At 35.5% G+C, this 26,266-nt stretch overlaps 1 protein-coding gene across 4 annotated transcripts in view; it reads left to right on the top strand.

Annotated features, from left to right (window-relative positions):
• USP22 (ubiquitin specific peptidase 22) overlaps window positions 1-26,266 on the top strand; it is a 245,338-nt gene that overhangs the window by 175,898 nt on the left and 43,174 nt on the right. For all 4 annotated transcript variants that reach the window (XM_031940391.1, XM_031940376.1, XM_031940382.1 and 1 more), the window contains one exon: window positions 9,190-9,359. In XM_031940391.1, coding sequence (XP_031796251.1) covers window positions 9,190-9,359 — 170 coding nt within the window. The remainder of the gene's footprint in view (window positions 1-9,189; window positions 9,360-26,266) is intronic.

Below are 26,266 nucleotides of genomic sequence, written 5' to 3'. Positions count from 1 at the left end.
GTCAAAAGAGAAATAGAATATTTTACAGACTTCCTTACTAGTTGATAGTAGATATTTATTAAGCAACTATTATTATGTGCCAGAAGATACAAAGAAAGGTATAAGATAATTCTTGCCCTGAAGGAGCTCACAATTAAGTAGAAAAAGACAATATATAAATTGAAAAGGGGGAGAAGAATGATAGGTTGGGGGGAAATAATAAAGGCTGTAAAAATTATATGAGGAGGTGTGAGTTTTAGAACTGATTTCACATTGAGGTGAATTCCCTACATGCCTTCCTTAAAGAATAGAGGGTCTTCAGTATGTGCCAAAATTTTTGTGGCAGCCCTATTTGTAGTGGCTAGAAGCTGGAAAATGAGTGGATGCCCATCAATTGGAGAATGGTTGGGTAAATTATGGTATATGAATGTTATGGAATATTATTGTTCTGTAAGAAATGACCAGCAGGATGAATACAGAGAGGATTGGCGAGACTTACATGAACTGATGCTGAGTGAAATGAGCAGAATCAGATCATTATATACCTCAACAACGATACTGTATGAGGATGTATTCTGATGGAAGTGTATTTCTTCGACAAAGAGAAAATCTAACAGTTTCAATTGATCAAGGATGGACAGAAGCAGCTACACTCAAAGAACACTAGAAATGAATGTAAACTGCTTGCATTTTTGTTTTTCTTCCCGCGTTATTTATACCTTCTGAATCCAGTTCTCCCTGAGCAACAAGAGAACTGTTCAGTTCTGCACACATATATTGTATCTAAAATATACTGTAACCTATTTAACATGTATAGGACTGCTTGCTATCTGGTGTAGGGGATGGAGGGAGGGAGGGGAAAAATCAGAACAGAAGTGCGTGCAAGGGATAATGTTGTAAAAAATTACCCTGGCATGGGTTCTGTCAATTAAAAGTTATTTTAAAAAAATAATAATAATAGAGGCTCTTGAGAGAAACTCTGACACCAAAGAAATGGGGGTGACCCTAAGGGCAGGGAGTCTTTGACTTACTGATATTAAAACAGACATTGTCACTTAGGTGGAATACAAACCACTGCCAAATATTTCTCCTCACTTTAAATAGCTAAAATTAAGTCCTAAGGAATGTATTTTAGATAAAGAATTTAAAATATGCTGTTATAATATCTCACATTTTCACAACTTTAAGATTTACAATGTTTTTACTTTACAATAACCTTAAGAGAAATGTAGTAAAAATATTATTATTCTCACTTTTACAAATATGGAAACTGATGTTCAGAAATGCTTGCTTTTGGTCACCGGGCTAGTATAAGAGCTAAGATTTGAATCCTGCTTTTCTGAGTACAACATGATCATTCCATTACATCTTGCTATCTATCATAGCATGTGGATCATGTAGATATTGAAATTTTTTTTTAAAAGAATCTGCTTACTGGTCACAATGGTCAATAAAATTCATTACCTAGTGGCTAACCTGCTGAAATGGAGCCTCTTTATACTTAGCTAAGCTAATCCTTGGGCAACCAGCCCAGTCTGAAGCTATTATACTGAGAGCTTTTTCAGCTAGGCAGTTCTTGTTAGTGAAAATCAGGTCCAGGATAATTTTTCTATATTGGTTTCACCATCTTTTGAAGGATAAAATTATCACCAAGGTGAATCAATAAATTATTAGCAACTCTAGTTTGACAGGGAGGGAGAATTTTAACATTTAAATCCCTGCTATGTACCAGGCACTGTGTTAAATCCTTTACAAATATTTTCTCATTTGATCTTTCCAACAGTAGGCCCCTATGATCCTGTGAGATAGATGATATTATTATCCCCATTTTATAATAAAGGAAACAGGCAGATAGAAACTAAGTGACTTGGTTACATAGCTAGTAAATATCTTAGATTGATTTTTAACTTAGGGCTTCCTGCTCTCAACCCAGTACTTACCCTGTGCCAATCACTTTGCTCAGCACTAGAGAAATTTAAAAAAAAATAAAAAGGCAAAAGTAGCATCAAGACATTTAAAGGATTCGAAATGATTATATATGAATGTGTTTTAAAATATACCAAATAAGATATTTAATTCTTTCTTCTTTTCCCCTAATTCTAGTGAAGTCTTCCCTTCCTCACTTTTCCTTGCATTTAAATCTTAATATAAACTAATATTGCCCTCTGGAAAACTACTTTTACACATCCTTTAAATTTCTTTCAAATTATTCTTGGATTAGTTTAGTACCCATTCAACTACATTAATAGAAACTTTTTAAAAGAGATCTCAATCGAAAAAGACCTCTAGAACTCGAGGTGTAAATGTGGATGAGTTACAGTCTGTGTAGTGGGAATATACACTTTGTTGATAAGGTCACAGATCTCATCCACAACTCCATTTAGGGTTTTCTTGACAAAGATACTGGAGTGGTTTGTCATTCCCTTTTCCAAATCATTTTACAAATGAGAAAATTGAGACAAACAAGATAGTAACTGTCTGGGGCTGGATATGATCTTACTTAGGACGATGAGTCTTCCTGATTCTTAGTGAAATGCTTTGTCCAGTGTGCCACTTTGCAGCCCCCATTTCAAAGTTACTATACAATTAGGTAAAGAACTTCCCCAGATATATTTTTTTAAGCACTCAACATTTTTTGCAAGAGTTTGTTGGGAAGCCTCTGATTTTCACATACATTTCTATTGTTAAAACCATATGATCGTCGTCAGATGTATTTACAAATTGTGTTAGTATGTGGCATCATATGGAATCTCCTCTTACCATAGTAGGGAGCTCTGAGAGATTGTCAGTTCTGTTGGGGAAAAGTATGAAGAAGTTGCAGTCCACCAAATCTTAAATATAAAGTAAGAAAAGCGTTTTCATCATTATAGTATTTCAGTTAGATGAAGAAAGCAGATGGCTAAAGACACACAATAAGTTTTGGATTTAGTAACTATTTTGTAGTAAGATATAACAATGAGTGAAAACAGACCTTGACAAATAGAAAATCTATTTTTTACATTGTAATGAAGATAGCTTTGTGAAAAAATAAACATTAAAAATATTTGAAAAAAGGGGTTGGTAATTTGTAAAAAGAGCCAGAGTATCCTAATCATTAGAACTGGCCTGTGCAGAGACTGAAGTGAAATAGGATTATAATACAAGACCACTATTAAATGGATTTACCTCGAAGAGGAAAAGGATATGGGCTAGGCATTAGGAAGCAAATGACATGGTTTACAGATATTATATGTATAGAAGTCTTCTTGTTTCTTGTTTGAATCTGTGATTTTATTAGATTGGTGATCTCCAGGTTTGAAACTTCTTACATCAGGGCAAATGAGGATCTACTTTGTAATTTATATTCTAAAACAACTGCCTGGTCAATAAGAGATTAAGTGATTTGTTCATAGTCATACTTAATACAAGGGTAGGACTTGAATCTAAAGTGGGCCTAATAACCATTACGTTACACTGCATTTTAGAAGCCTTTATTTCTTACTCTGATACTTCAGTGGATCTCTCATCTTATCAGTATTACATGTTCCCTCTAAAAACCTAGACCACAGTTCATCTGTGTTGTCTTGGGTCCACCTCATCCCCAGGTTCACCATCTCCATGTCCTTACAACATATTAAAGGACTTTCTTGTTTCTCTTTAATATTGTTTAGGTGCCAGAACCATCTAGCCCAACCCTCTCATTTTACAGATGAGCAAACTGGAGCCCAGAGAAGTAAATAGGCTCTCTAATGTCACATAAGGAGCCAGATAAGTTTCAGAGCTAGGATTTGTTCTCTGATCCTGCGACTCTCTTATCAGCAGGTTCTAAAGAAACCATGGAAAAATATGAGTTTCCCCTTATTCCAGAAATCTAAGTCAAATTTTGGAGTAATTCCAAGGCACCATAATCCTCTGGCCTAAAATATTTCATCTTTCACTAATTTTCTCAACGTCTCAGATTTCCCTGCTGTGTAAACCCCAGCTAAAGATCGTTCATCACGAACCTTTCAATTTATTGGGTCTGCAAACCTACTTAGGTTCAAAGATCTATTTTCCTCAAGCCTGAATGTACCATTTCCTAACTTCATCTGTCACTACAATGACAGATTTTGTCATATGCTCCTTCCATTTGCTCTCCCCCTAATTTTCCCTATTACAGACCCCCATCCTTTATGTATGAATACAAGTCTCTTCTCTACCTCAAATTCCTTCTCTTTTACATGAAGCCTTTCCTAATAATCACAAATATTAGTGACTTCATCCCTCTATCTATCTTGTTTTCTCTGGCTTATTTTTATTCTGTTCATACTTATATGTGTACTTGCCATTTCCTCCTGTAGGATTTAAGCTTCTTGACAATAGAAACTATGACTTTCTTTGTATTTGCATCCTCAGCTTCTAACACAATGCCTGACTCTTAATTCATATTTGTTGATTGAGAGCTCAAAAGAGTTGAAAAGATCTGGTTTAGACTCCTGATGTACACTAATTATGGTAGGTATAATTTGAGGTTGATATTATAGGGGCAGCTGCTGAACTCTTGTATGCCCCTGGGGAGAAAGCCCTCACATCAGCCTTTGAATTGGACATGTCTTGTGTTCGCCTTCCATGGTATAGAATGATTATAGGAAGTGATAGCAGTGAAGGCTAAAGTCATGGTGTCTGTCCAGAAGGTTGTTATATCTGTCTGCGGCTGCTTTAATCATCAAATATGCTGAGTGTCAAGAGTGACAAATTGGTTGTAACAATTTATTAATGCTGGACAGTGTTAAATATTGGTTATGGGAAGTTGGTATTACACATGACATTAAGCCAAATTAAATAAAGAGAAATACCCAATTGCTGGGTTCTTCTCTTCTGTTATCTTTAGCCTCCTTTACAAAAAAAAGAAAATAAGAATTAGGGTAGAGGAGATAAGTAGCTAGCTATCATGCTAAAAATGGCTTCTGAATTAACTCCCAAGAATTCTATGTTCCTTGTGTGCCTTTGAGGTAGAGTATTTTTGTCAGAGTGAAATAAATTGTGGCACAGACACAGTGAAAAAGAAGAAAAATCTCCCTGGATCCCTCCTTCCATTGTGGGGATAGGATGATAATCAGTAGCTGCATTTTCATTTCTTTCAATTTTTCCTATGAGAACAATGGGTTATTTTCCATTTATGAAACCTAGGTTTTGAGCATATTAAGATTATCTTTATAGTCAGCTTAGACAAGAAAATGTTAATTTGTCAGAGCATATGAATTTTGAAGCTATTTTTAGTAATTTTTGACCTTTTTTCTGTTTGGGGAAACAATTACCATCCTGCTGTGATTTACCTGCCACCTACAGAATGTTTTTTTTTTTTTTTTTTTTAACAATGTGTTATAGTCTACAAATTGTTCTGCAAATGTGAAAACAGGCATCTTCAGCTATTGAATATGTAGATCCCTTTATTTTGAAGATTGAAGATATCCTTTTAATGGATATATTTACCATAATGAAATTGGTTCCTTTAGCATCATCTTATAATGGTTTCATCAAAATATAAATGATCAAATACGAAAAGTGAGGAGAGAGAGGGGATTCTATTCTCTTTTTCCCTCCAGGATTAGCAAAATAAAAATAAGCCTGGAAATGTTTAAAGGCTTGTTTGTTAGTTTTAGAGAAATGATTTGAAAATTAAGCTGGCTGGCATAAGTTAGAAAACTTGTTCCTAAAAATCTTCATATAAGAGCATTGCTAAAGGACTTTTTTTCTCTCAAAATTTATTATTTATCTTAAGCATTCATTTTTTTTAGTTCCAAATTTTCTTTCTCCCTCCCACCTCTCCATTACCCATTGAGAAGGTCAGTCATGTGATATTAATTACACATAAAATCATGGAAGACATTTCCATAATAGCCATGTTGGGGAAAAAAGTAAAAATAAAAGTGAAAACATAATGTCTAAATTTGCGTGCACAGGCACATATACATGCCACATTACCCCACCAATGCCAAAATGATATATGAATAGCTTTCAAGGGATTGATGAAGTTGAATGGAATAAAAATAGTATCTTTATGTTCACTCACCTCTCGAAATATAACCTTTCCCTCAGTTATTTAAAAACATTATTCTGAGAAGGAATCACTAGTCTTCATCAGACTTCCAGAAGGGTTCATGACATGTAAAAAGGTTTACTACTTTAGGAAAATAAGGCATTGTATATATCTAAGGACTGAGGTTTTGGAAGTTATGGAAAAGTATGAGCCACATTCAAAGCAGCCTTGAATTCCTTGTCTCGGTCTCAGTCTATGTCAGTTTTTGTCTCTCCCTATTTCCCTCTTTTTCGTTCCTATTGTACAATGTTGTCAGTAATTTCTTGTGCCTTTTACCTTCTATAATAGGTAGCTAAGTTAACATGAATTAAATTGATCAGCTTGAAGTATTTAGAAATGAAAGTTATATAAACAGCAGAATCCTGAAGCATTTAAACTTCAAAGTATCTAAAACTTGAGCCTCTTTTTGATGAGACCTCTTTATAATTGAGGAGTAAGTAGAACCTCTGAAAAAAGTAGCCTAACAGGCTATAGATAGATTCAGAGAAATTTTAAGAAACAAGAGAAGTGATGAGAGAATTCTTTAGCTCAGACTTTCTCTACCCACAAGAATGGTTCCTAAGAGTTTAGAGTAGGTCAGGAGAAATGTATGGAAATTCTGTTTTTCAATCCTATAAAAAGAAGCAATGCTGCTAGACCCAGGAGGAACCCAGCCCAGGTTTTGGTTGGAGATTGTGGCTGTGGCTGTCCTGGGGTATGTTTCTACAATTGTGTCCCATCGTGCTTCACATAATGTGCCCTGGACAGAGTTTAGAATCAATACCATGAGAGGATCTAGTCCTCTCTGTTTCAGCACTAGTGCATTTTTTTCTCCCCTCTTCTTATATCTTTGATAGCTTTATATACAATTTAACTTTATTTTTAATATTTCTAAGCTATATTGGTGACCTGTTGTTGAATTTTAAAAAATAAAATTCCAACTTGTAAATTTTAAAAACATCAGTGGATTAGAATCCCCTCATTAAAGAAATCTTATCTTTTAAAGAGAATGTGTATATGTGTATGTATTTAAGTTTGTTATATCATCAACAGACAGTATAATATAATGGATAGATAGCTAAACTATCCATTAGCTAGTTAGAAAGACCCAAGTTTTAACCCCAGGCAAATCATATAATCTGTCATTGCCTTCTAAGATGCAAATGGTTTGTAGATGACACCAGAAGTGATTTCCTAATGAAATCACAGGTCTAGTCCAAACAAAAATCCACTTCTCTTTTTTTCTTCCTACTTTTCTCCACCTCCATGCCATCTTTTTTTCTGCCTCCTGGCTGACCTCCCAAAAAATATCCCCTGGGACCAAGAGCACATTCATAAGCCTTCAGGTTTGGTTATTGAATAAAAATGATTGTTGATATATTTTTCTTCATATTTCTAAAGAATCTGTGCTTTCATTGTTATTAATACTTCTTTCACTGATACAGATCTCAGTCACTATATAGTTCACAGTTTGGCTTCTGCAACCAATCACACTTGTACCGTCTTTCTTATAAAGTTGTTGTGAGCAAAGTTCTTGGTTTCTCTACCTACAAGAATGGTTCCTAATAGCTAGAATGTGTCAGGAGAAATGTGTGGAGCTTCTATTTTTCAATCCCATAAAAAGGAGCAATGCTGCTGGTCCCAGGAGTAGCTCAGCCCTCCAGAGCAATGTTTTTGGTTGATTTGAGTTAGTAATCTAGCTTGAAAAGCACTGTCAGTGCTCATGCCCTGCTTATGTAGATTTTAAGAATCCTCTTCGGCTAACTAGGTATCAGAGTAAGACTTCAGTCAGTGTTCATGTCATGGATTGGTATTAAAGACACTATTTTAAGAGCTGCCGTTAACCATCATAGGTTTTGACAGCACCTTACCTGGAGAAAATACCATTTTTCACCTTTAGCCACAATTTGTTTTCATTTAACTGAGATTTGGTTAAATTGTTCTCCTCTGGGACAGCTAGGTGATGCAGTGGATAGAGCACTTCTTAGCTGTGTGACTCTGGGCAAGTCACATAACTCCAATTGCCTCGGGCGGGGGGGGGGAGAATTGTTCTCCCTTGTGAATACATATATGGATACTTTTATGTAGAATGGAAAGCATATTGACCATAGATCCTGTGATCAGGTGTGCATGGTGAGCAATAAAAGCACTGATTTGGTGTCAGAAGGCTAGGGTTTGAGTTATTACTCTGACACAGTAGCCATGTGACTTTGGACAAGTCAGGTCAGTTGTCTGGACCTTAGTTTCCCTAACTATAAAATGAAGAGATCATTTTGTGTTTCTTCACCATTTAAAACTGGGCAACTGATGCTCTGTTCCCATAAGCACATATTAATACGCATCAGGTAAAAGTCTCTAAATTTCAGTTTGCTTCCTTCTCCCACCAGGGCATCCAGTGTCAGTGTTCTGGTTGCCTGAAACATCTTTATGGTATCTGATATGGGTCTGTTCACCCCATCCCCGGCCCTGTGTGCTCTAGATTTCCTGTGTCTCTTCCGTTATGAAAATTTATTTGACCTATTCACAGTGCTTTAGATTTAGAAGTGGAAGAGGTCTTAGAAGTATCTAAACTAATCCTTTCATTTTACAAATGCACAAACCGATGCTTAGATAAGTTTAATGACTTGCCTAAAGTTGCTAGGTAATAATTATAACAGACAAATTTTAAAACCAGGATCCTCTGAGTCTAACGTCAACATTCATTCCACTCTATTATGTGGCTCAAGTTGGTTTTCTGCTAATAATGACTTAGGACAAATCTGATAAGTGAATCCATGCTATAAAGAGGCCTTCTGGGAGGAATTTTTAGTACATTAAAAGGAGATAGGTTGGAGTTTGCATTTGATAGCAGACTCTCAAGAGTTTGACAGTCAAGTCCTATTTCTGCCTAAAAGTAAGACTTCTTATACTAAATTGGGTCTTTTTTGACTCACTTCTTTTGTAGGCACTTCCTTCTCATCCATTATGCTCCCTTTTGCAGAGAAATGGCTCCTTTAAAAAACATAAGAACTTATAACTACATTGTATGTTTTCTATACTTGTGAAGGATTAACTATTCAAAAATATTGTTGTTCTCTAATGTGATATAAAAACTGTAGATTTGAAACACGATGACTAAAACTTATTATGTATTAATTCTGCTAATATTTCCTCTATGATTTTGTTCTTTCTAGGTCTACGAGGGCTAATCAATCTTGGGAACACGTGTTTTATGAACTGTATTGTCCAAGCACTTACCCACACTCCACTACTGCGAGATTTCTTCCTTTCTGACAGGCACAAATGTGAAATGCAAAGTCCCAGCTCATGTCTGGTTTGTGAAATGTCTACGCTTTTTCAGGAGGTGAGTGGAGTTTTACCTCCAGCAGTATTGTAGCATAATACTATCTTTTTATAAAGATAACAGCCTCAGAAGAAAGAGATACCTGGATGAGAAATGTCATTAATGATTTCTTCTCAGTTCCTTAAAATTTGTATGATAACAGAATAATACATAAAGGCATCCATTATAGATGATGTATCCTTTTATTAAAAATTAATTTTTAAATTTATAGACTTTTTGTGTATAACTCTCAGGTTACATATGAGGAATTTGTCACAGACCTTAATAGTGGGAATATGAACTCGAGAGCTTACTGGAAAAGATTGACTTTCTTACTTTAGTTTCTGTAACTACTGCAAGGAATTCATTATTCCATTCATTTTTACCCTTATTAATAAGCAAAAGCATCCTAATAGGAGAAAAATAGGGTAGAAGTAGAGCAGTGTATTGATTGTGCACATACTGTAGCTTTGCACTTGGCTCCTTTTTAGTGAAAGCAGATCTTGCCTCTGCAGTATTTTCCAACCCCTTCTCAATATAGAAACCAAAAGCTACTTCTTTTGTGATCCAACTCACTGAAAGAACAGCTTTAGAGCAGTCTAGATCCTAGTCACCTGTTCAGATTATGGGCAGCTTCTATTTTAGACTGATAGATATTTATGTTCTTTATCCAACTCTGGTAAACATCCTCCTTTGTTTTTCACCATTGTGTCCGTGGAATCTACAGAGCAAGAAAGATCACTTCTCACTTATGTGTATGTCATTAGTTTAAATGCATAATTTATGTTTTTGTAGAACATCTGTATGCTGCTTTTCAGCCTCTTTTTGGTAGTCATACTTTGTTTTTCAGGCTATTGATAGGACTTGGGAGAATACTTAATAGCTTTGCGTTTACATACTATTCTTCATTGCTACATGAAAGAAATTCTAGTCTATAAAAAGTCTTTGTTCACTTCTTATTGCTTTTGAGATAATCTCCAAAGTTTCTTTTGGAGGATTAGAAAAGGAGAGACGTAAATCCAGAAGGTAAACAGTACAGAATTTTTTTTTGCTGAGTTCACTGCCCCTAAACCAGACAAGTTTGCTAGCATTGAAAAAGATATGCTCTTGGCCATTGGGAATGGAGCCCAAAATGGCCAAGGTAGAAGTCAAAATTTCTCATCCTGCCAGCAACTTTCAGAGCCCTCCTTCCTGTTGGAAAAGATGGAAAAAATCCCTGTTTTCTTCTACTATCATATTATATCAGGGAGAATAACAGTTATATTTATAAAGCATTCTCTGTACTAGACTTATAATTTCATTCATTCTACTGAGGGCTTAGTACCAGTGCAGATTACTTCTTTCTCTGCAGATGATTCTGCACTGGGTGTACCAAGAAACATTCTGAGGCCAGCTCTGCCTCCTGGGATTTGCTGCCTCTCTTACCTACAGCACTGTGTGTACAATAACCCTGTGAGAAAATCATTCTCCCCATTTTATAGGTGATGAATCATGGCCTGGGTTAAATGATTTGCCTAAGATCACCCAGGCATCATGACCCTTACTAGGAAAACAGTCCAAGCCTTTCAGGCATTTATTCAGGAACATCATCTTCTTACACATGTCTTTAGATCATAGAATTAAGGGCTCAACCAAGAGAGACTGAGAATCCCCTGTAAATGACACTGAAAGCCCTCCAGTGAAAGCAACTTTTTCCAAAGCAACCTCGCTTTTGGTATGGCTTGGTTAATGGAAAGCTTTCTCCTTATATCAGCTACTATCTCTAGGCAGCTCGCATTTATCTTTCTTAGTTCAGCTCCCTGGTTCCAAGAAGAACAAGCCTTATCCACTTTCAGCCTGAGAAATCTTCATAATTTCTTCAGACTAAATGTCCCAGTGCCTCCAATTGGTCTTTGGATCTCATGTCATGTTCTTTATTCCTCTCACCCAAGTTTTTCTTTTCTGTACACATTTCAGCACTTGACTGTGAACTTTTTAAAATGTTATGCCCATAACAACATAATGTAATTCAGAAGTGATGTGGCCAAAGTAGAATATAATGGATTTCCTCCATGATTCTGAACTCTTTTTCTCATAATACAGTGAAGGATATAGGTAAATATCCTACCTATAGGTAGATTTGTGATCACTAGAAATAATTTCCATTGTGGTGACTCACTTGCCCAGTTTGGACCATCCTTAGTCTGTGACTTAGCTAAAGTAGGAAATTGTCTAAACATACAGAAGTGAAGTAATTTGGCTAGGATCACCCAACTTGTCTAGTGGATTGGAATCCAGACCCTTCTGATTCCAAACCTCAGTCCCACTGTCTCCTATATCATGCTGCTTCAGACAGCATTAACTGTTTTAGGTTTTTATTCCTTACTACTTCCTGGAAGTTAGAAGTATAACTAGTAGCTGGGTAATTTCTTGTGATATAATTGTTGTAACAACTCAATGCCTCTCTTCTGTTCTTGTAGAGAAAGTAGCCTTTCTTTATGAATATTCCATGAGAAATTCTATCCCTTTTTTTTTTTTTTACTTAAATGTTTTTACATGTCACACATTATTAAGGACAATAGGGTAATAATTTAAAATAATTTATGATAAGCTTTTGAGTTTTATCTTACCTCTTAATTGTTTTTATTTAAACTTTTTAAGTAGTGAACAGAACTATAGATTATAGAGTCCATGTTAGTTTCTTTAATTTGTAGCCTCTAAATCTGTATGCTTAGTCAGAGATGCCGTGGGAAGAATTACATTTATGTTGTATGAACTGTCTTTCTCAGCCTGAAACAGTTCCAAACCAAGCCAGGATAATGTGCTGTGCTGTGTTGAATCATAATACTTTTTGACATTCTAGATTTAGCTCCCTTTTATATGTCTTTGGCCTGTTTCTGGAGAGGCTTCTTCTCTTAAATACCCTTAAAGTGCTCAAGGAGTCACATAAGCCTTCCTGAACCAGTAGATCATTGTATGTGTTTGTTTAGAATGTGGAAAAGTCTGCTGGAGGCTGTTTCCCGCCATCTTCCCACTCCCCCTTCCCCTTTCAGACCCTAACTTAGATCCTATGCTGAAAAGACTATTTGATGTGAAGTTTAAAGACAGTAGCTTGATTACCCCATTCCAACTTCTTATTTGGGAATTGCCAAAAATTGAGCTCTCTTGATCACAAAAGGAGAAAAGAAGTCTGTAGTTATGACCCCCATATTACCTGATTATAGTAAGGTCTGGAGCAATTCTTGTTTTTATCTGTTTCATGGTTCAGAATTAGAATATTAGTATTCAAAGAGACATTAGGGTTCTTTGATCCAACCTGTGCCTACTTAGTAGATCTCCCCTTGAATAACTCTAGTAATGAAGAATTCATTTCCTTTCTTAGGAATCTGTTTCTTTCTTGAATGTTCTAATTGTTAAGAAATGTTTCCTTATATGATGCTAATTTTTTTCTTTGCAACTTTCATGTCTTGTTCCTAGTTCTGCCAAATCAGGCCATGCAGAACAAATTTGGTCTTTTTCATGTGCAGAAAAGTATTTTGTCTTTTCCAAGTATATTTGTTTTGATCACATTTCCCCAACCACCATTCTATACACAATCACCACTTCTGTCCCTATTACAGCTCTTCTTTTTGCCATGCTTCTTCTTTAAAGAATTTGGCATAGTCCTCCAAAATCTCCTTTTTAAAATGTTTGACTCTATGCATAGTATACAATATATGACCTCATGAAGATATGTTTAAAAAGGATGAAACTGAATTATGACTCCAGAATTCATTCCATTCTCTCCAGGACATTTCAGGGTAATTTTGCCCCCCGAGCATTTTTTCTTCAGTGCCATTTAGATTTCATGATGTGGCAGAACTCTCAGTCTTGAGGTCTAGTCATTCTTTCAGTCAAAAAATTATAACCAGAAACTGACTCTAAAGTTAAGCATTGCCAGCTATCTTCTGTTGAATAGAAACCCAGTGTAATTAGCTTTCCAAAGTCATTCAGCAATACTTTATACAATGACTTACAGAAAAACAACACTGAATGACTTGAACAGCTATTATCTGTGTAATCAACCATTACTCTAGATGATCAATAAAGGGCGTCTCATAAGAAGAGACTGAGGCAGAGCTTTGATGGACTGTCTATCCTATCCAACTTGATTTCTAATTCTAGGCAATAGTCATTCATCATCCATATGTTTCTTCTTAAGGATAGTTAGGCCAAATCCTTTTATATGACTATGAATCTCACTTAGGCATCTCTACAATGATCGAGAACTTCATAAAATCAGCATGATGACCTTCACAAATAGGATCATCTGGAGAATCACTTCATTTGTAAGAATTTGCATTTGAACTCTATGTAGAGCATCCTCCATGATAGCGATAAAATCATGTTTTACATCTAACTTGACTTCAGAGGGTTATCAAATAGTTATCTCTAGCACATAGATATATACCTGGGACATAGTAGAATTCAACAAATGTTTTGATTATGTGATTAATTGGCAATTGTTGCCTCTTTCAAAAAATCGTATATAATTCTGCCAGGGAGAGCACGAAGATATCACTATATTCTATTTAATCAAATGCTCTTTTATGGTCAACAATCAGAAAGGAGTGTGGAATCCTGTACTCTCTATACCTTTTAGTACCTTGTATATAACTATAAAGATATGCTGTAAAATGTTACTTGTTGAAGCCAGGATAGTCACCTTGTCAACATTTTTTAAAGACTGATAAGGGATGCTCTGAACTTGTCTTTTTAAATTGCTGTATTTTCCAGAAACGCTGGGCTCAGACTATGTAAGAGGTTGTGAAAGTGTTAAGGACAAAGCCCCTTCCTGAGCAGACAAAATTTCTTGTTTGTACCCCAAGCTGAACTCCCTGTGTGTGCTTGGAAGTTAAGACAGGCACCAGTCTGCACTAAACAGTACTAGAGACTAGAAAAAAGTCCTTGTGTATCTGGGACCCTTGTAGATAAGCAGACCACCTCTTTTCATAGTCTACTAGTTCCCAAGGGGAAGAAAATGATGCTTTTGCCATTACTTTGCTCCAGATTGAATATAAATACCAGTCATTTCTGCTTTGGCCAGAAATCTTGAGAGTCTTCTCCTCCATTTATTTATTTAGATTTTTTTGGACTAAGCAAAAGAGGAGATTCTTTGCCTCAATAGTCACCTAACCTTAATCACTGAATGGATATGGCCTCAGTCTGAGACCTGGGAAAAATTCTAGTTTAAAAAGGCTCAGCTCTCTCACAGCATCCAGGGTCGACTTGATATCAATATCTGGCCACTGGACCCAGATGACTCTGGAGGGAAAAGTGAGACAGGTGACCTTGTCCAGCCCTCCCTTACTTCAATCCAAATCACCTGAATGTCATGGTATTCCCCTCCCTGATATATTGGTCTTCTTTGAGAACCAAGGACAAGCAACAGTCCTACAGGAGGGGTTTTGTCTTTTCCACCTTTATTGCACCTACCTTCCTCCTTGCCTTTTTAGGACAGGATTTTTGTTTTCTTCTCCATCCTTTGTAGTACTGTCACAAATATGTGAATTTCTATGTGTTTCACATATGTGTTTATTTCTTGTAATCTAGTTATAACACAATGTCTCATGGACTTGATACTATACTGCTTTTGGTTAGCACCTTCATAAAGATTTGGAAGAAAGTTAACAAGGCATGACTATTCTTTTTTTTTTTAATAATAGTTTTTTGTTTTCAAAATATTTGTAAAGATAGTTTTCAATATTCACCCTTGTAAAACCTTGTGTTACAAATTCTTCTTCCTCCTTTCCTCTCACTCCCACCCCTAGAAAGCAAGTAATTCAATATATGTTAAACATACAGTTCTTTTATACATATTAACATATTTATCATGCTGCATAAAAATGAAAAAGAAAACAAAAAGCAAAGAAACAACAACAAAAAAGGTTAAAATATTATATTGCAATCCATATTCAGCCTCTTTCTGGATGCAGATGGCTCTCTCCATCATAAGTCCATTGGAATTGGCCTGTATCATTTCATTGTTGAAAAGAGTCACATCCACCAGAATTGATCATCACATAATCGTCTTGTTGCTGTGTACAATATTATCTTGGTTCTACTCACTTCACTTAGCATCAGTTTATGTAAGTCTCTGCAGGACTTTCTGAAATCATCCTGCTAATTGTTTACTTAGATAGAATAATAATATTCCATAACATTTATATGTCATAACTTTTTCAGCCATTCCCCAACTGATGGGCATATGATTATTTTCTTTCTTTCTTTCTTTTTTTTTTTTTTGGCAGTACATGATACTTTTTTTTTATACATGACCAAACTGTTATTTTGCTGTACAAAAAGAATCAGACTCTGAAATATTGTACAATTAGCTTGTGAAGGAAATCAAAAATGCAGGTGGGCATAAATATAGGGATTGGGAATTCAATGTAATGGTTTTTAGTCATCTCCCAGAGTTCTTTTTCTGGGCATAGCTAGTTCAGTTCATTACTGCTCCATTAGAAATGATTTGGTTGATCTCGTTGCTGAGGATGGCCTGGTCCATCAGAACTGGTCATCATATAGTATTGTTGTTGAAGTATATAATGATCTCCTGGTCCTGCTCATTTCACTCAGCAATGATTATTTTCTTAGCTGACTTGGGTTTTTTTGTAAGAGTAAGTTCAGATTATTTTTTCCTGAGCCTTTGTTATCCTTTCTTTTTTCATATATATTGAAAATTAATCTTTCCAATATCCTTGAAATTTTGTCCCCAACAATAGCATGAATTTCTTTGTTATATATTTGGTCTTGTTCCAATAGTTGTTATTGTTTTGTTTTCCTTAGACTTATTTCTCCTTCGATTTAGAGCTGTGATATTGAATGTCCAACTCTGGCAACTCTTCTTCATTGATGGAGAAAAGTGTTATAAAAATCTTTGCATTCTTTCTTTTAAAAAAAAATTCTATTCACTGTCCTTTCATTTTCATCTTAAATGTTTTCAAGTTGAACTAGCTAAATTGGGTCTCATACCAAATGTTGTCAGTCTCTTTCTGCTTCTAATTCTCATTGTTATAAGATAATGCTCTCCAAAATTTTCCATGTCCTCTGTAAGAGTTTACAAACCAACTTATATATTAAATTAGTATTACCCTTGGCTCCTGTATCTTTCATATTGACAGGGAGATTAGATAGAATCTAGCTAGGGCTTTTTGGTCTGCCTATTATGACAATTGATTTATATCAGTTACACTTTTTTAGGAAATTGTGATAGTCCATGTTGATATATGATTTGTTTCCCATATATCATTGTCAACAGCCATTTTAAGGATGTCAGGATGAAAATACTTCAATTACATGCCAGATCTTTTCATTTTTATTATTTCTTATAATTTGTTATTGATTTTTATCTTTGTTCTAATGTAAGTGCTTCAACTATACAGTTAATTCAGGAAAAACTTCCCATATTGGAATCCAGTCATTTGCTATTTGTTAGAATATGATGTTCCCTTCTTGTAATGTTAAAGCTGCTGTCTCTTCTTTATGCTGATTTTCTCTTCTCAGATATGCATTCTCAAATGCATGAATTTATCATGCATTCATGATAAATTGATATAAATCTATAAGCTTGTGGTTTCTGCTTCTTACTTTTGAGACATTTTCCAACATATTTTTACTTACCTTACTTCATTCTAATTAGAATTTCTCTATGACCACATGCTTTGCCATGGATACTAGTGCATGAGCTGCTGTTTTTATGCTAGTATTTTTTGCAGATATTTGTAATGAGTACTACAATACAAATTGACGAATGTCCCATGAAAGAATTGTTTTGTTTTCTTTAAATGGACAGTAAATTCAATTCCTTTATTTATTTTCCAATGATAATCTTCGAATCATCCTTCCATTTAGCTTTTATAGAGAGAATATAAAAGGATTAATATTTAATTCTTGCTGTATCCTCTAGTATCCAGTTTCTTGAACTAGCCAAGGATTTTATATTTATATTTAGAGTACTAAAAATTAATTAATGTTTATGGATGATCCATAAAATATTTAATTTCTAATACTCTCTGCTCCCTTTTCCACAGCTCTGCAGAAAAGCAAGAAGGTCACTCCATACTTAATTTTTTATTTCTTGATTTGTTGTGGCCTGCTTAATGGTGCTGAGCTACATGCTTCAGAAAGCTTCTGCAAAAAATAGTCTTATAGTCTGTTTCCAGGATTATACACAAAATCTTTCATACAAGATGGAAACCACCCCATACTTTCATACTTTTCCTTCTGTTGACATGTAACCTTCAGTAGTAACCTTCTTTTCTGTGATATCATAAGATCATGAGATTTTGTTATTCATTAGGTTCCAGTTAAATAATTTGGTTTGGAGTTTTCTTTGTAAACTTGCGTCAAATCCATAGGAGAGTGCTTTAGGGATCTGTCCTTGCCTGTGCTTTTGTGAACATTTTTACCAGTGACCCTGCCACTAGCTATCACCATTTTGGTACAGAACCTCATCATCTCACACAAGGATTATTGCAGTAACCTGCTGATAGGTCTGCCTGTGGTCAGGGCTCTCCCTAATCCAATGTATCCCCTATTCAGCTTTCAAAGAGAACTTTGGGAGTGAGATATAAGTAGACCGGAAAGATAGGAGGGAGCTAGGATATTAGGGTTTTGAATGCCAGACAGAGCATTTTATTTTTGATCCTAAAGCAATACGAAGCCATTAGATTTTGTTGAATAGAAGTGACATGGTTGGGTCAGCATTTTAAGAAAATCAGTTTGGTAACTGAAATTGTCAGCCTTTGGCAGCAGCTTGGATTTGCGGTGTAGATGGTACAAGGAATTGAGTGTGAGAGATAATAAAGAATTGAGGATAACTACTCTCAAGTTTTATTAATAAGGAATGTATGAATGAGGGTGGTATTGCCTGTTGCCATGTAAAATAATAGAAAGCAAGAGGCAGGAAGAGTTTGGGGAAAGGATAATGAGTTCTGTTTCAGCCATGTTGATTTTAAATTGTCTATTAGATATCTGGTTTGAGACATCTAAAAGATATGGAGATGGGAGGTTAGAGGTCAGCAGAGAAGTTATGGCAGGAAAGATTGACTTGAGAATAATCAACATAGAGCTGAAGAGGGCCTAAGACAGAACCCTGAGGGACACCTGTGGTGGTAAGAAGGCATTTCTATTCTATTCTTCTAGGAAGAAAATGAGCTGTCAGACTATAGGCATTTACTAAGCACTTTTTATGTACTAGAACCTGGGCTAAATCTTGGGATTATGAAGATAGACTAGGGTATATTCAGAAGAGGACAACCAAGAGGGCAAGAAAATTAGAAAGTCTCCTGTGAACATCAGCTCAACTCAGGTGGTTCCTCCTGCATAAGAACTTTCTTGATTCTCCTAATTGTTAATGTTCTCCCCCCACTCCCCATGAATTTATTTTGCATTTATTTATGTAGGTTTTCCTCCTCCCCCAAAATGTAAGGTTCTTAAAGACAGACACTAGTTTGTTTCTTTTTATCCCAGCTTAGCCCATTCTTGGCTTTTCAAATAAACCCAATTTAAGGCAGGATGGTTTCATGGGGAAAATATTGGCTGGAGTGGGGTGAGGAGAGTGAAAGAGCAGGCCATTTCACAGCTCTGGGTATCAGTTTCCTCATCTTTTAAATGCAGAGTTTGTATTTGGTCATCTCTAGGTTCCCATTATAGACATGAACTCAAATTAGCTATTCTCCCATGTCATCCTGAATCTCACCCACTGCTTATTGGTACAGGCCGCCTTCATGGTAGGTTTAGACTTTTCCTTCTTTCAAGGCCCACTTTAGAGTCTAGCTTTTGAAAGAAACTTATGATTTCTTCCCCTTCTCTTTCCCTGCTCTTATCTCACCCTGGCTAAATAAATGTTTTAAAGTTCTTTGAGGGAAAGGACTCTTGTTTTTTGTTTTCTTTATTTTTGTAGCCCTATCACTAGTTTCTGTCAGAGGTTCTGAATAAATTTATTTTTAAATTTCAAGCTATTAAATCTGTTTTTAAAAATAAAATAATAGGCATCTTAAGATGGACTGTCCTTGATAGAGATATATAATTTCTCTCCTCATCCTTATTAGAGTCCCTAGTAAAACTGAGGATCTTGTCACAAATGCCATTTTTAGCATTCCACCTTGTTTCCTAGATGACTCTACTGCGGCTATAGGACCAGAAAAAACCCTGAACTTGTTTTGTGCAGACTAATAACTAAGGGAGAAAGTAGAAAATTAGGATGTATATTTATAATCTCCATATCAAATTCTTTCATATGCTGAAATAATGAATGATATTTTGCTCCAACTGCTAGTCTCATTTTGTATCAGGTACCTGTGCTGTCATGTCATTTTGTCATATTGATTTCTTCCAATTTTTGACATTTTGAACTGATATTTCAAACATGAGGTATTAATAATAAAAGTCCCTCTACTCAGTTGGTTGTTGACAACATTCATTATTATTTCTCAAATAATAATCCTTTTCCCCAACAAAATACAGTTCCTGTTTTAGAAGAGGGAAAAGTATTGGAATGCTTAGGTTGCAAGAACTTTGAATCAGAAAAATGGGTAGGTCTGTGCAATCAGTTTATAGTAAATGTAAAATAAAATGAAATACACTCAGCTGAATACAATATGAGATAGGCATTATGAGTCTGAATACAGTTTCATTTATATTGTTTTGATAATACCTAACATATATAAGCATATACTGTGTACCACACTATGCCTAGCTCTTTCCAAGTATCTTATTTAATCCTCACAACCCTAAGAGATAAATACAATTATTTTTGTTCTGTGCTAAGGAAACATAGGTTAAGGGACTTGGGCAGGGTCACACACTAGTAAATGTCTTGAGTCCAGATTTGAACTAAAGTTTTCCTGACTTTGTCCACTGTATCTCCTGTCTGCCTCAGATAGGACATAAAAGAAGGCACTTGTGTCCAGAAATGCTGTTTTAGCATTGTGTGTGTGTGTATTGTAGTGATATAACATGTAGCAGAAGTTGTTTTGTGGAAAGTTGCTGTTAGCAAGAAAAAGTATTCAGTAGTATTAGTAGAAGACATTCTCTTTGAGGGAGTTTTTAAACTGAATTCCCAAGGCCTAGCTCCTAGTAAATGGTTGGTTGTTGAGTTAAGTACTTTGTACATGTTTTAAATGCTTTGAATGTGACTAGTTCTGATAAGTTGAATAACTGACTTAAGTTCTGCCAGCAGAAGAAGGTTCAGTGTGATTGTGCATTTGTATCTCCTTTAAGGATCTGACTCATCCTGCTTTATTATTTTGAAAACTAGTCATCATCTGCAGCTTTCAGAAGCCCTTTTTTTTCTGAACCTGTAAAATAGAGCTAATGGCATATAGAAAGTGACTAGAAAAGTTTTGATTTTATTTGAATTACCACTCTTTGGCCTCCAGCAAGTAGCTTACTTTCTCTGGTCCTCAATTTCCTTACATGTGAACTGATATAATTGAAGTAAATTATCTCTGATGGAATAGAGGTTCAATTCTATCTCTAGCACTAAAATGAAATCGCCTCTTTTTTAAAAATGAGTTATTGATATCTTTTGTCTTTACATTACAGTCTTTTCACACATCCCCTCCAGATTGAGCCCTCCCTAATGACAAAGAAACACAAGCAAAACATCTGATGTAATAACTGCATCTGACAATGTATAAATATTTTGTACCTAGTAGTCCTCTGATTCTCAGCTGTGATAGAGGAGGTATGTTTCATAATCTGTCCCCCCAGAATCTTCATTGATTTTTTTTTTTAGTTACTCAAAAATTCACCTTCCTTCTGGTGATCATTGTATTAGTCATTGTGTAACATTATTCTCTTGATTCTGCTTATTTTTTCTGCATTAGTTCATATAAATCTTCCTATGTTTTACTAAATTCCTTGTGATTTTTTTATTGCACATTAATATTCCATTCCATTCATATGCAAAAGTTTTTTCAGCTGTTGCCCAGATGATGGGCACCAACTTTGTTTCCAATTCTTCACACTGTGTGTTCCAATTCACAAACACTGTGTGTCTATGAATGTTTTAATATATATTTAACCTTGGGAATGAGTATAGACACAGAAGTAGGACTGTTGGGTCCAAGGTTATGCATGATGTAGTCTCTTTTCTTTCCTAACTTCAAATTAACATCTAGAATGATTGGACCACTTCACAGCTATACCAGCATCAGTGTGCTTCTCATCTCAATAGCCTCTCCCACTTTGTAAACATTTATTACGTATCTTCTAAGTGCCAGGCAACATATTAAGCCCTGGGGATACAAAAACAATCCATATCTTCAAAGAACTTCTTTGAATAAGAAAGACAACACAAAAAAGGAAGTTTAAAAGCCAGGGTGGGGGGAAGAGGAGAAAGTAGCAAACTGGGGCAGATAGACCGCTCAGTGGAGAAGTCCCACAGATGTGCAGCCAAGTAAAAAATAAGGAGATAGCTGAGCTGGGCTATTTCCCTAACTTTAGATTTGAAGTTCATGCCTCTTCCCCAGTCTGATCAGGGAGGCAGAAAATGAGGAAAGATTATTCCAATAATAAAATCTCCTGGGACATTATAAAGAAGTCCCTCAGTCACCTTGGCTAGTTGATATAGGGTGAGGAAAAAGTGACTGAAAGTTGTTGCAATTCTTATTTTTCTTGCTCTTAGTAATTTAGGGCATGTTTTATGTGGGGATTTGTAGTTTGCAATTAGAGTTGAGATGAGAGCATACTCTTCTAAACTCTTGCCTCCTTTAAGAAGCAACTTTCATGAACTGAAGCCCAGAAACATAATTGAGCCCATTCCATTTGTGCTCTGTTCTAGAACTTAGGATCATGGGGTGTAGCTCTTAGAATGAAGAATCTGACCCTGTGAAAGTTAAGAGCTATCCAGTGTTACCTACCACACTACTCACATGTTAAGGGACAGGTCAATTTTCCGAGAGCCTCCACAGCTGTGGATCATAACATCCGAAGGAGTTGCAAGGCAGCCTTTGCTGACACAGATGTTCTGGACTGGGAATGAGATAAATTGGAGGCAGAGGGAAGAGGAGAGAGGTCAGAGAACAGCAACTGTCTCTGAGTCTCCTTGTATCATCCTCTCACAAGAGAAGGTCCATTCTAGGTTGGATTTCCAGCAGCCACTGGCAGATGACTCCTGTGTATTCCAACACCCACACATCATCTTTTTCTTAATCTCGTTTTTGTTTGTTTGTTTTTTGATCCTTATTGAGAACTATATGCTGATCCTTCACAAAGAGAGATTTCTTGTCAGCATCAACTGTACAATCATCTCTAGAACCATTGTGGCAAATAAAGGTGAGGGATTTGTTCCATATAATGTTGTAACCAGCCTTTATTTTTCGGTGGGTCATGGGGTAGGAGTGAGGAAGGTATAGAGTTTGGCACAGCCCTGATTTCAAACAACTTCCCTGTAACTCCCTCCATCACACATACTTGAAATAAACAAGTCACTTACATCTCTGAACCTCAAAGTCCTTATCTGTTAAATGAAAAAAGTAGTGTATTTATCTCTGAGGTTCTTGTGAGGCTTAAATGTGATAACATTATGTAAAATTTTTTGTTAAAAGTTACAGCAATGTTGCTTGTGATTGTTGCATATTTCTCAGTAAATATAAAATATTTTATAAGTTCTGTCTTCAGCAATCTCTACAATATTGACCATCTTTTGTTTTGTATATGACAATTTCCAGTACCTCAGAGCATACTTTTAAAATACCCTCCAAGTGTATTTTGGGATTGCAGTTTAACTCTTCAGATTTAAGTAAATTGTTCTGGGGGTCAAGGTGGGAAAAGTGAAGGGTAAGAAATGTAAATTAGCAAGCAGTCAGGATTTTAAGCTAATAATAGTGTCAAATGTAGCAGGGCAGCTATTTAGGTATAGAAATTTTCTCTTTAAGAACTTAAGAAAATTCTAGCACAGAGAGCCCCTTTAACCTCTCCCCATTCCCAATAAAATTTCATTAGATAAAGCTAGGAGATTTTTTCCCCCCCAAGTACCACATATGTTATTCTTTTAGAAAAAGTAATTGCAGCAATTAACATTTTAGCTTCTGCTGCTTTAACAGTTCCCTCTCATTTGAAATATAATGGAGCAAAGACTTGCACACTTCCAGTAGAGAGCAAATAGAAGAAATATCACAACTCCCCTTAAATTGCAGAAATATAATATGCTGGTTTAGTGAGCTCTAGACTTGTGGGATTTATTGCTCTTGCTTTTTTTTGCTACCACTGACTTGTGACCTAAATTAAGATATGAATGTGATTAAATCTATTCAATGATGGAGATTCCAGAGGAGGGTACTTAAGTATTCTGTGTTTCCTTCTGCTACCAACACTTTTCTACAACTTAACAGGATTGGGAAGGATATCTTCTGTTCCCTTCCCAAAAAGTGGAGTGACAGGAAGTTGGAAATATATATGAAGTGAAAGTAACACTAACCTGCATTTCATCTATTGATTGATTTTCTTCAACTAAAATATCAAGCTCTTACACTAAATCAAATCACAGGATTTAGTCACGAAGCTTTTTTTTTCTTTGTTTTTGAACTATATACTAGAAAAGTCAGGCAAAGTGAATATTAGCATTAGTACAGGAAACTATTCTGTATAAATGAGATCAAACTAAGAGAAATTGTCCCCTAAACAACTCCTATCCTTCACAAATGGAACCAAAGGTGTTCAATAACATGTTTCCCTAAAGATGCTGACACCATTTGCAATTTTTTTTGAGGACAGACAAATCAGGTCTAGATCAGTATCTTTTTCTTTTTTTTTTTTTAAATATTGCTCCCATCCTTTTTTGAAAGGCAAAGTAACAGAGTAAATAGTCTGGACTAGATGTTAGAAAGACCAGGGATTAAATCCTCTACCTTATTTTTATTGTGTGACCATAAAGAAGTCACTTAACCCCCCTCAGCCTCAGTTTTTTTTCCCCCGTATATAAAATAAGACTAGTTAGACAGGTAGAGTACCTCACAAGGTTATGATGAGACTCAAATATGATAATATAGACAAAGTCCTTTACATAACTTAAACTTACATTCTCAAATGAATCCATGATTTTTTTTTTTATTTCAGTATTCTTTCCAATAATACAGATCCTAACCCAGTCATGTCTACCTGGGTGACTCTTGTCTTTGTCCTTCCATAAACTTATTGTAGGATAGATCACCAGATAAATTCGCAGCTTTGCATCATGTCTCCTGAGGAGACCATCCATCTATTGACTGTCTTTTACTCTCATGATATGACTAGTCTTTATTTTGGTCACACAATTCTTGATTTAGATTTAGATTAGGTTACTTGTTGTTGCACTGTTCATACCTGGTCTTCTTCATTTGTCCCCTCTGAGAAATACTCAATCATAGTTCTTTAGAGATGGCAGCATGTTTATCAATCACAGGCAAAGAACACCAGAAGAATAGTATTGTAAAAATGATGAGCCTTTGTTTAGGGAGAAATCTGAGATCTTTAAAAGATTTTGTAATTTTCCTAAAGTGACACAGCCTTCTTTTCTCTTTATCCTAGGCCCAGAATATAATAAAATCCTGAATGGTGTATCAGGCTTTAGAGAGGTACAGTAGGAATTCAGAGGAGAAGGGAATTCAGAGAATGCGAGAGTAATCGTGGAAGATTTTTCACTAATTGAGACTGAGTTTTTGAGTAAGGTCTTTATTTTTTTTTAATTTAGTAAATTTATTTTTAATATACATTGCTTTATAAATAATGTTGGGAGAAAAAAAGCAGAGCAAAAGGGAAAAACCATGTGAAAGGGGAAAAGACAAAAAAAAAAAAAAAAAAAAAACAGAAAAAGGAAGTGAATATGGCATGTGTTGATTTATCTTCAGTCTCTTTAGTTCATTTTCTGGCCAAAGTCTGTTGGGATTTCTTTGGAGAGTATAGGGTCTTTATTAATTATAGCAACTGTTACGTTTGTCATAACTTAAAGTTTGCAGAATACTTTCCTACAGCAGCTCTCTAAAGCAGTAGATAATATTCCCACTTTCCAGGTGGGGAAATTGAAACTCACAGTGATCACATGACTTGTCCTTTGTCACAAAGCTACAAATGCCCCTGAACTAGTCTTCTAAATCCAAAATCCAAAATTCTTTCTACTAGACTGGGGAACCTTGAAAAATGCAACAACAACAACAATAAAAATTAGACAAAAGGAAGCATGCTAGGTATGAAGAAAACATGAGCAAAAACACAGAATTGGAAAACACATGGCATATAAGACATTCCTGAACTTTCACCTTTTAAAAAATTGAGCTTTTGGATAATAATTAGTAAAGTCTAATTAATAAATAGTCTATTTACAAAGTCTGTTTCCTAGGTTTACTAACATTGTTTGTTTTTTCGTTTTTTGGCCTCTAGTTATTGTTGCTTGGTATTTGTGGTCAATAGGCCTTAATAAAACTTAATAAAAAAATGTATAAAAGAGATCTAGAGATTCTAAGTAAAACTCCTATTCATGATGGTTTTTAAAAAATATTTTAAAGTTAAACAAATTGAGTAGTAATGATTATCATTGAGAAATAATAAGAAATTACAATTTCTGATGCTTTGACATTTACAATGGATTTTCTTCACAAGAACCTATGAGATAGGTACTAAAAGTAATGTTATGCCCATTCGTAGGAAAGCTGAGACTTAGAATATAAGCTCCTTGAGGAAGGGGCCCTGGATTCTCTAAACTTCCATCTTATCTGGTGCCTGGCCTTATGCACCTTGACTTCTGATCTCATCACAATTGACACCATTCTCTCCAGAGTTACCAATGGTTTCTTAAATACCAAATTTGATGGCCTTTTCTCAGTCTTGATCCTTTTTGACCTATCTGTGGCATTTGTCACCGTTAATACTTTCTCTGAGTTTTTGTGAAACTTCTCTTTTGGTTCTCCTTCTACTGCTTTCCTCCT

Source organism: Sarcophilus harrisii, chromosome 1, assembly GCF_902635505.1.
Source record: "Sarcophilus harrisii chromosome 1, mSarHar1.11, whole genome shotgun sequence".
In the NCBI taxonomy this organism is placed as follows: Eukaryota; Metazoa; Chordata; class Mammalia; order Dasyuromorphia; family Dasyuridae; genus Sarcophilus; species Sarcophilus harrisii.
The sequence above is the reverse complement of the archived record's forward strand: the minus strand, read 5'-3'. Positions and strand labels throughout refer to the sequence as shown.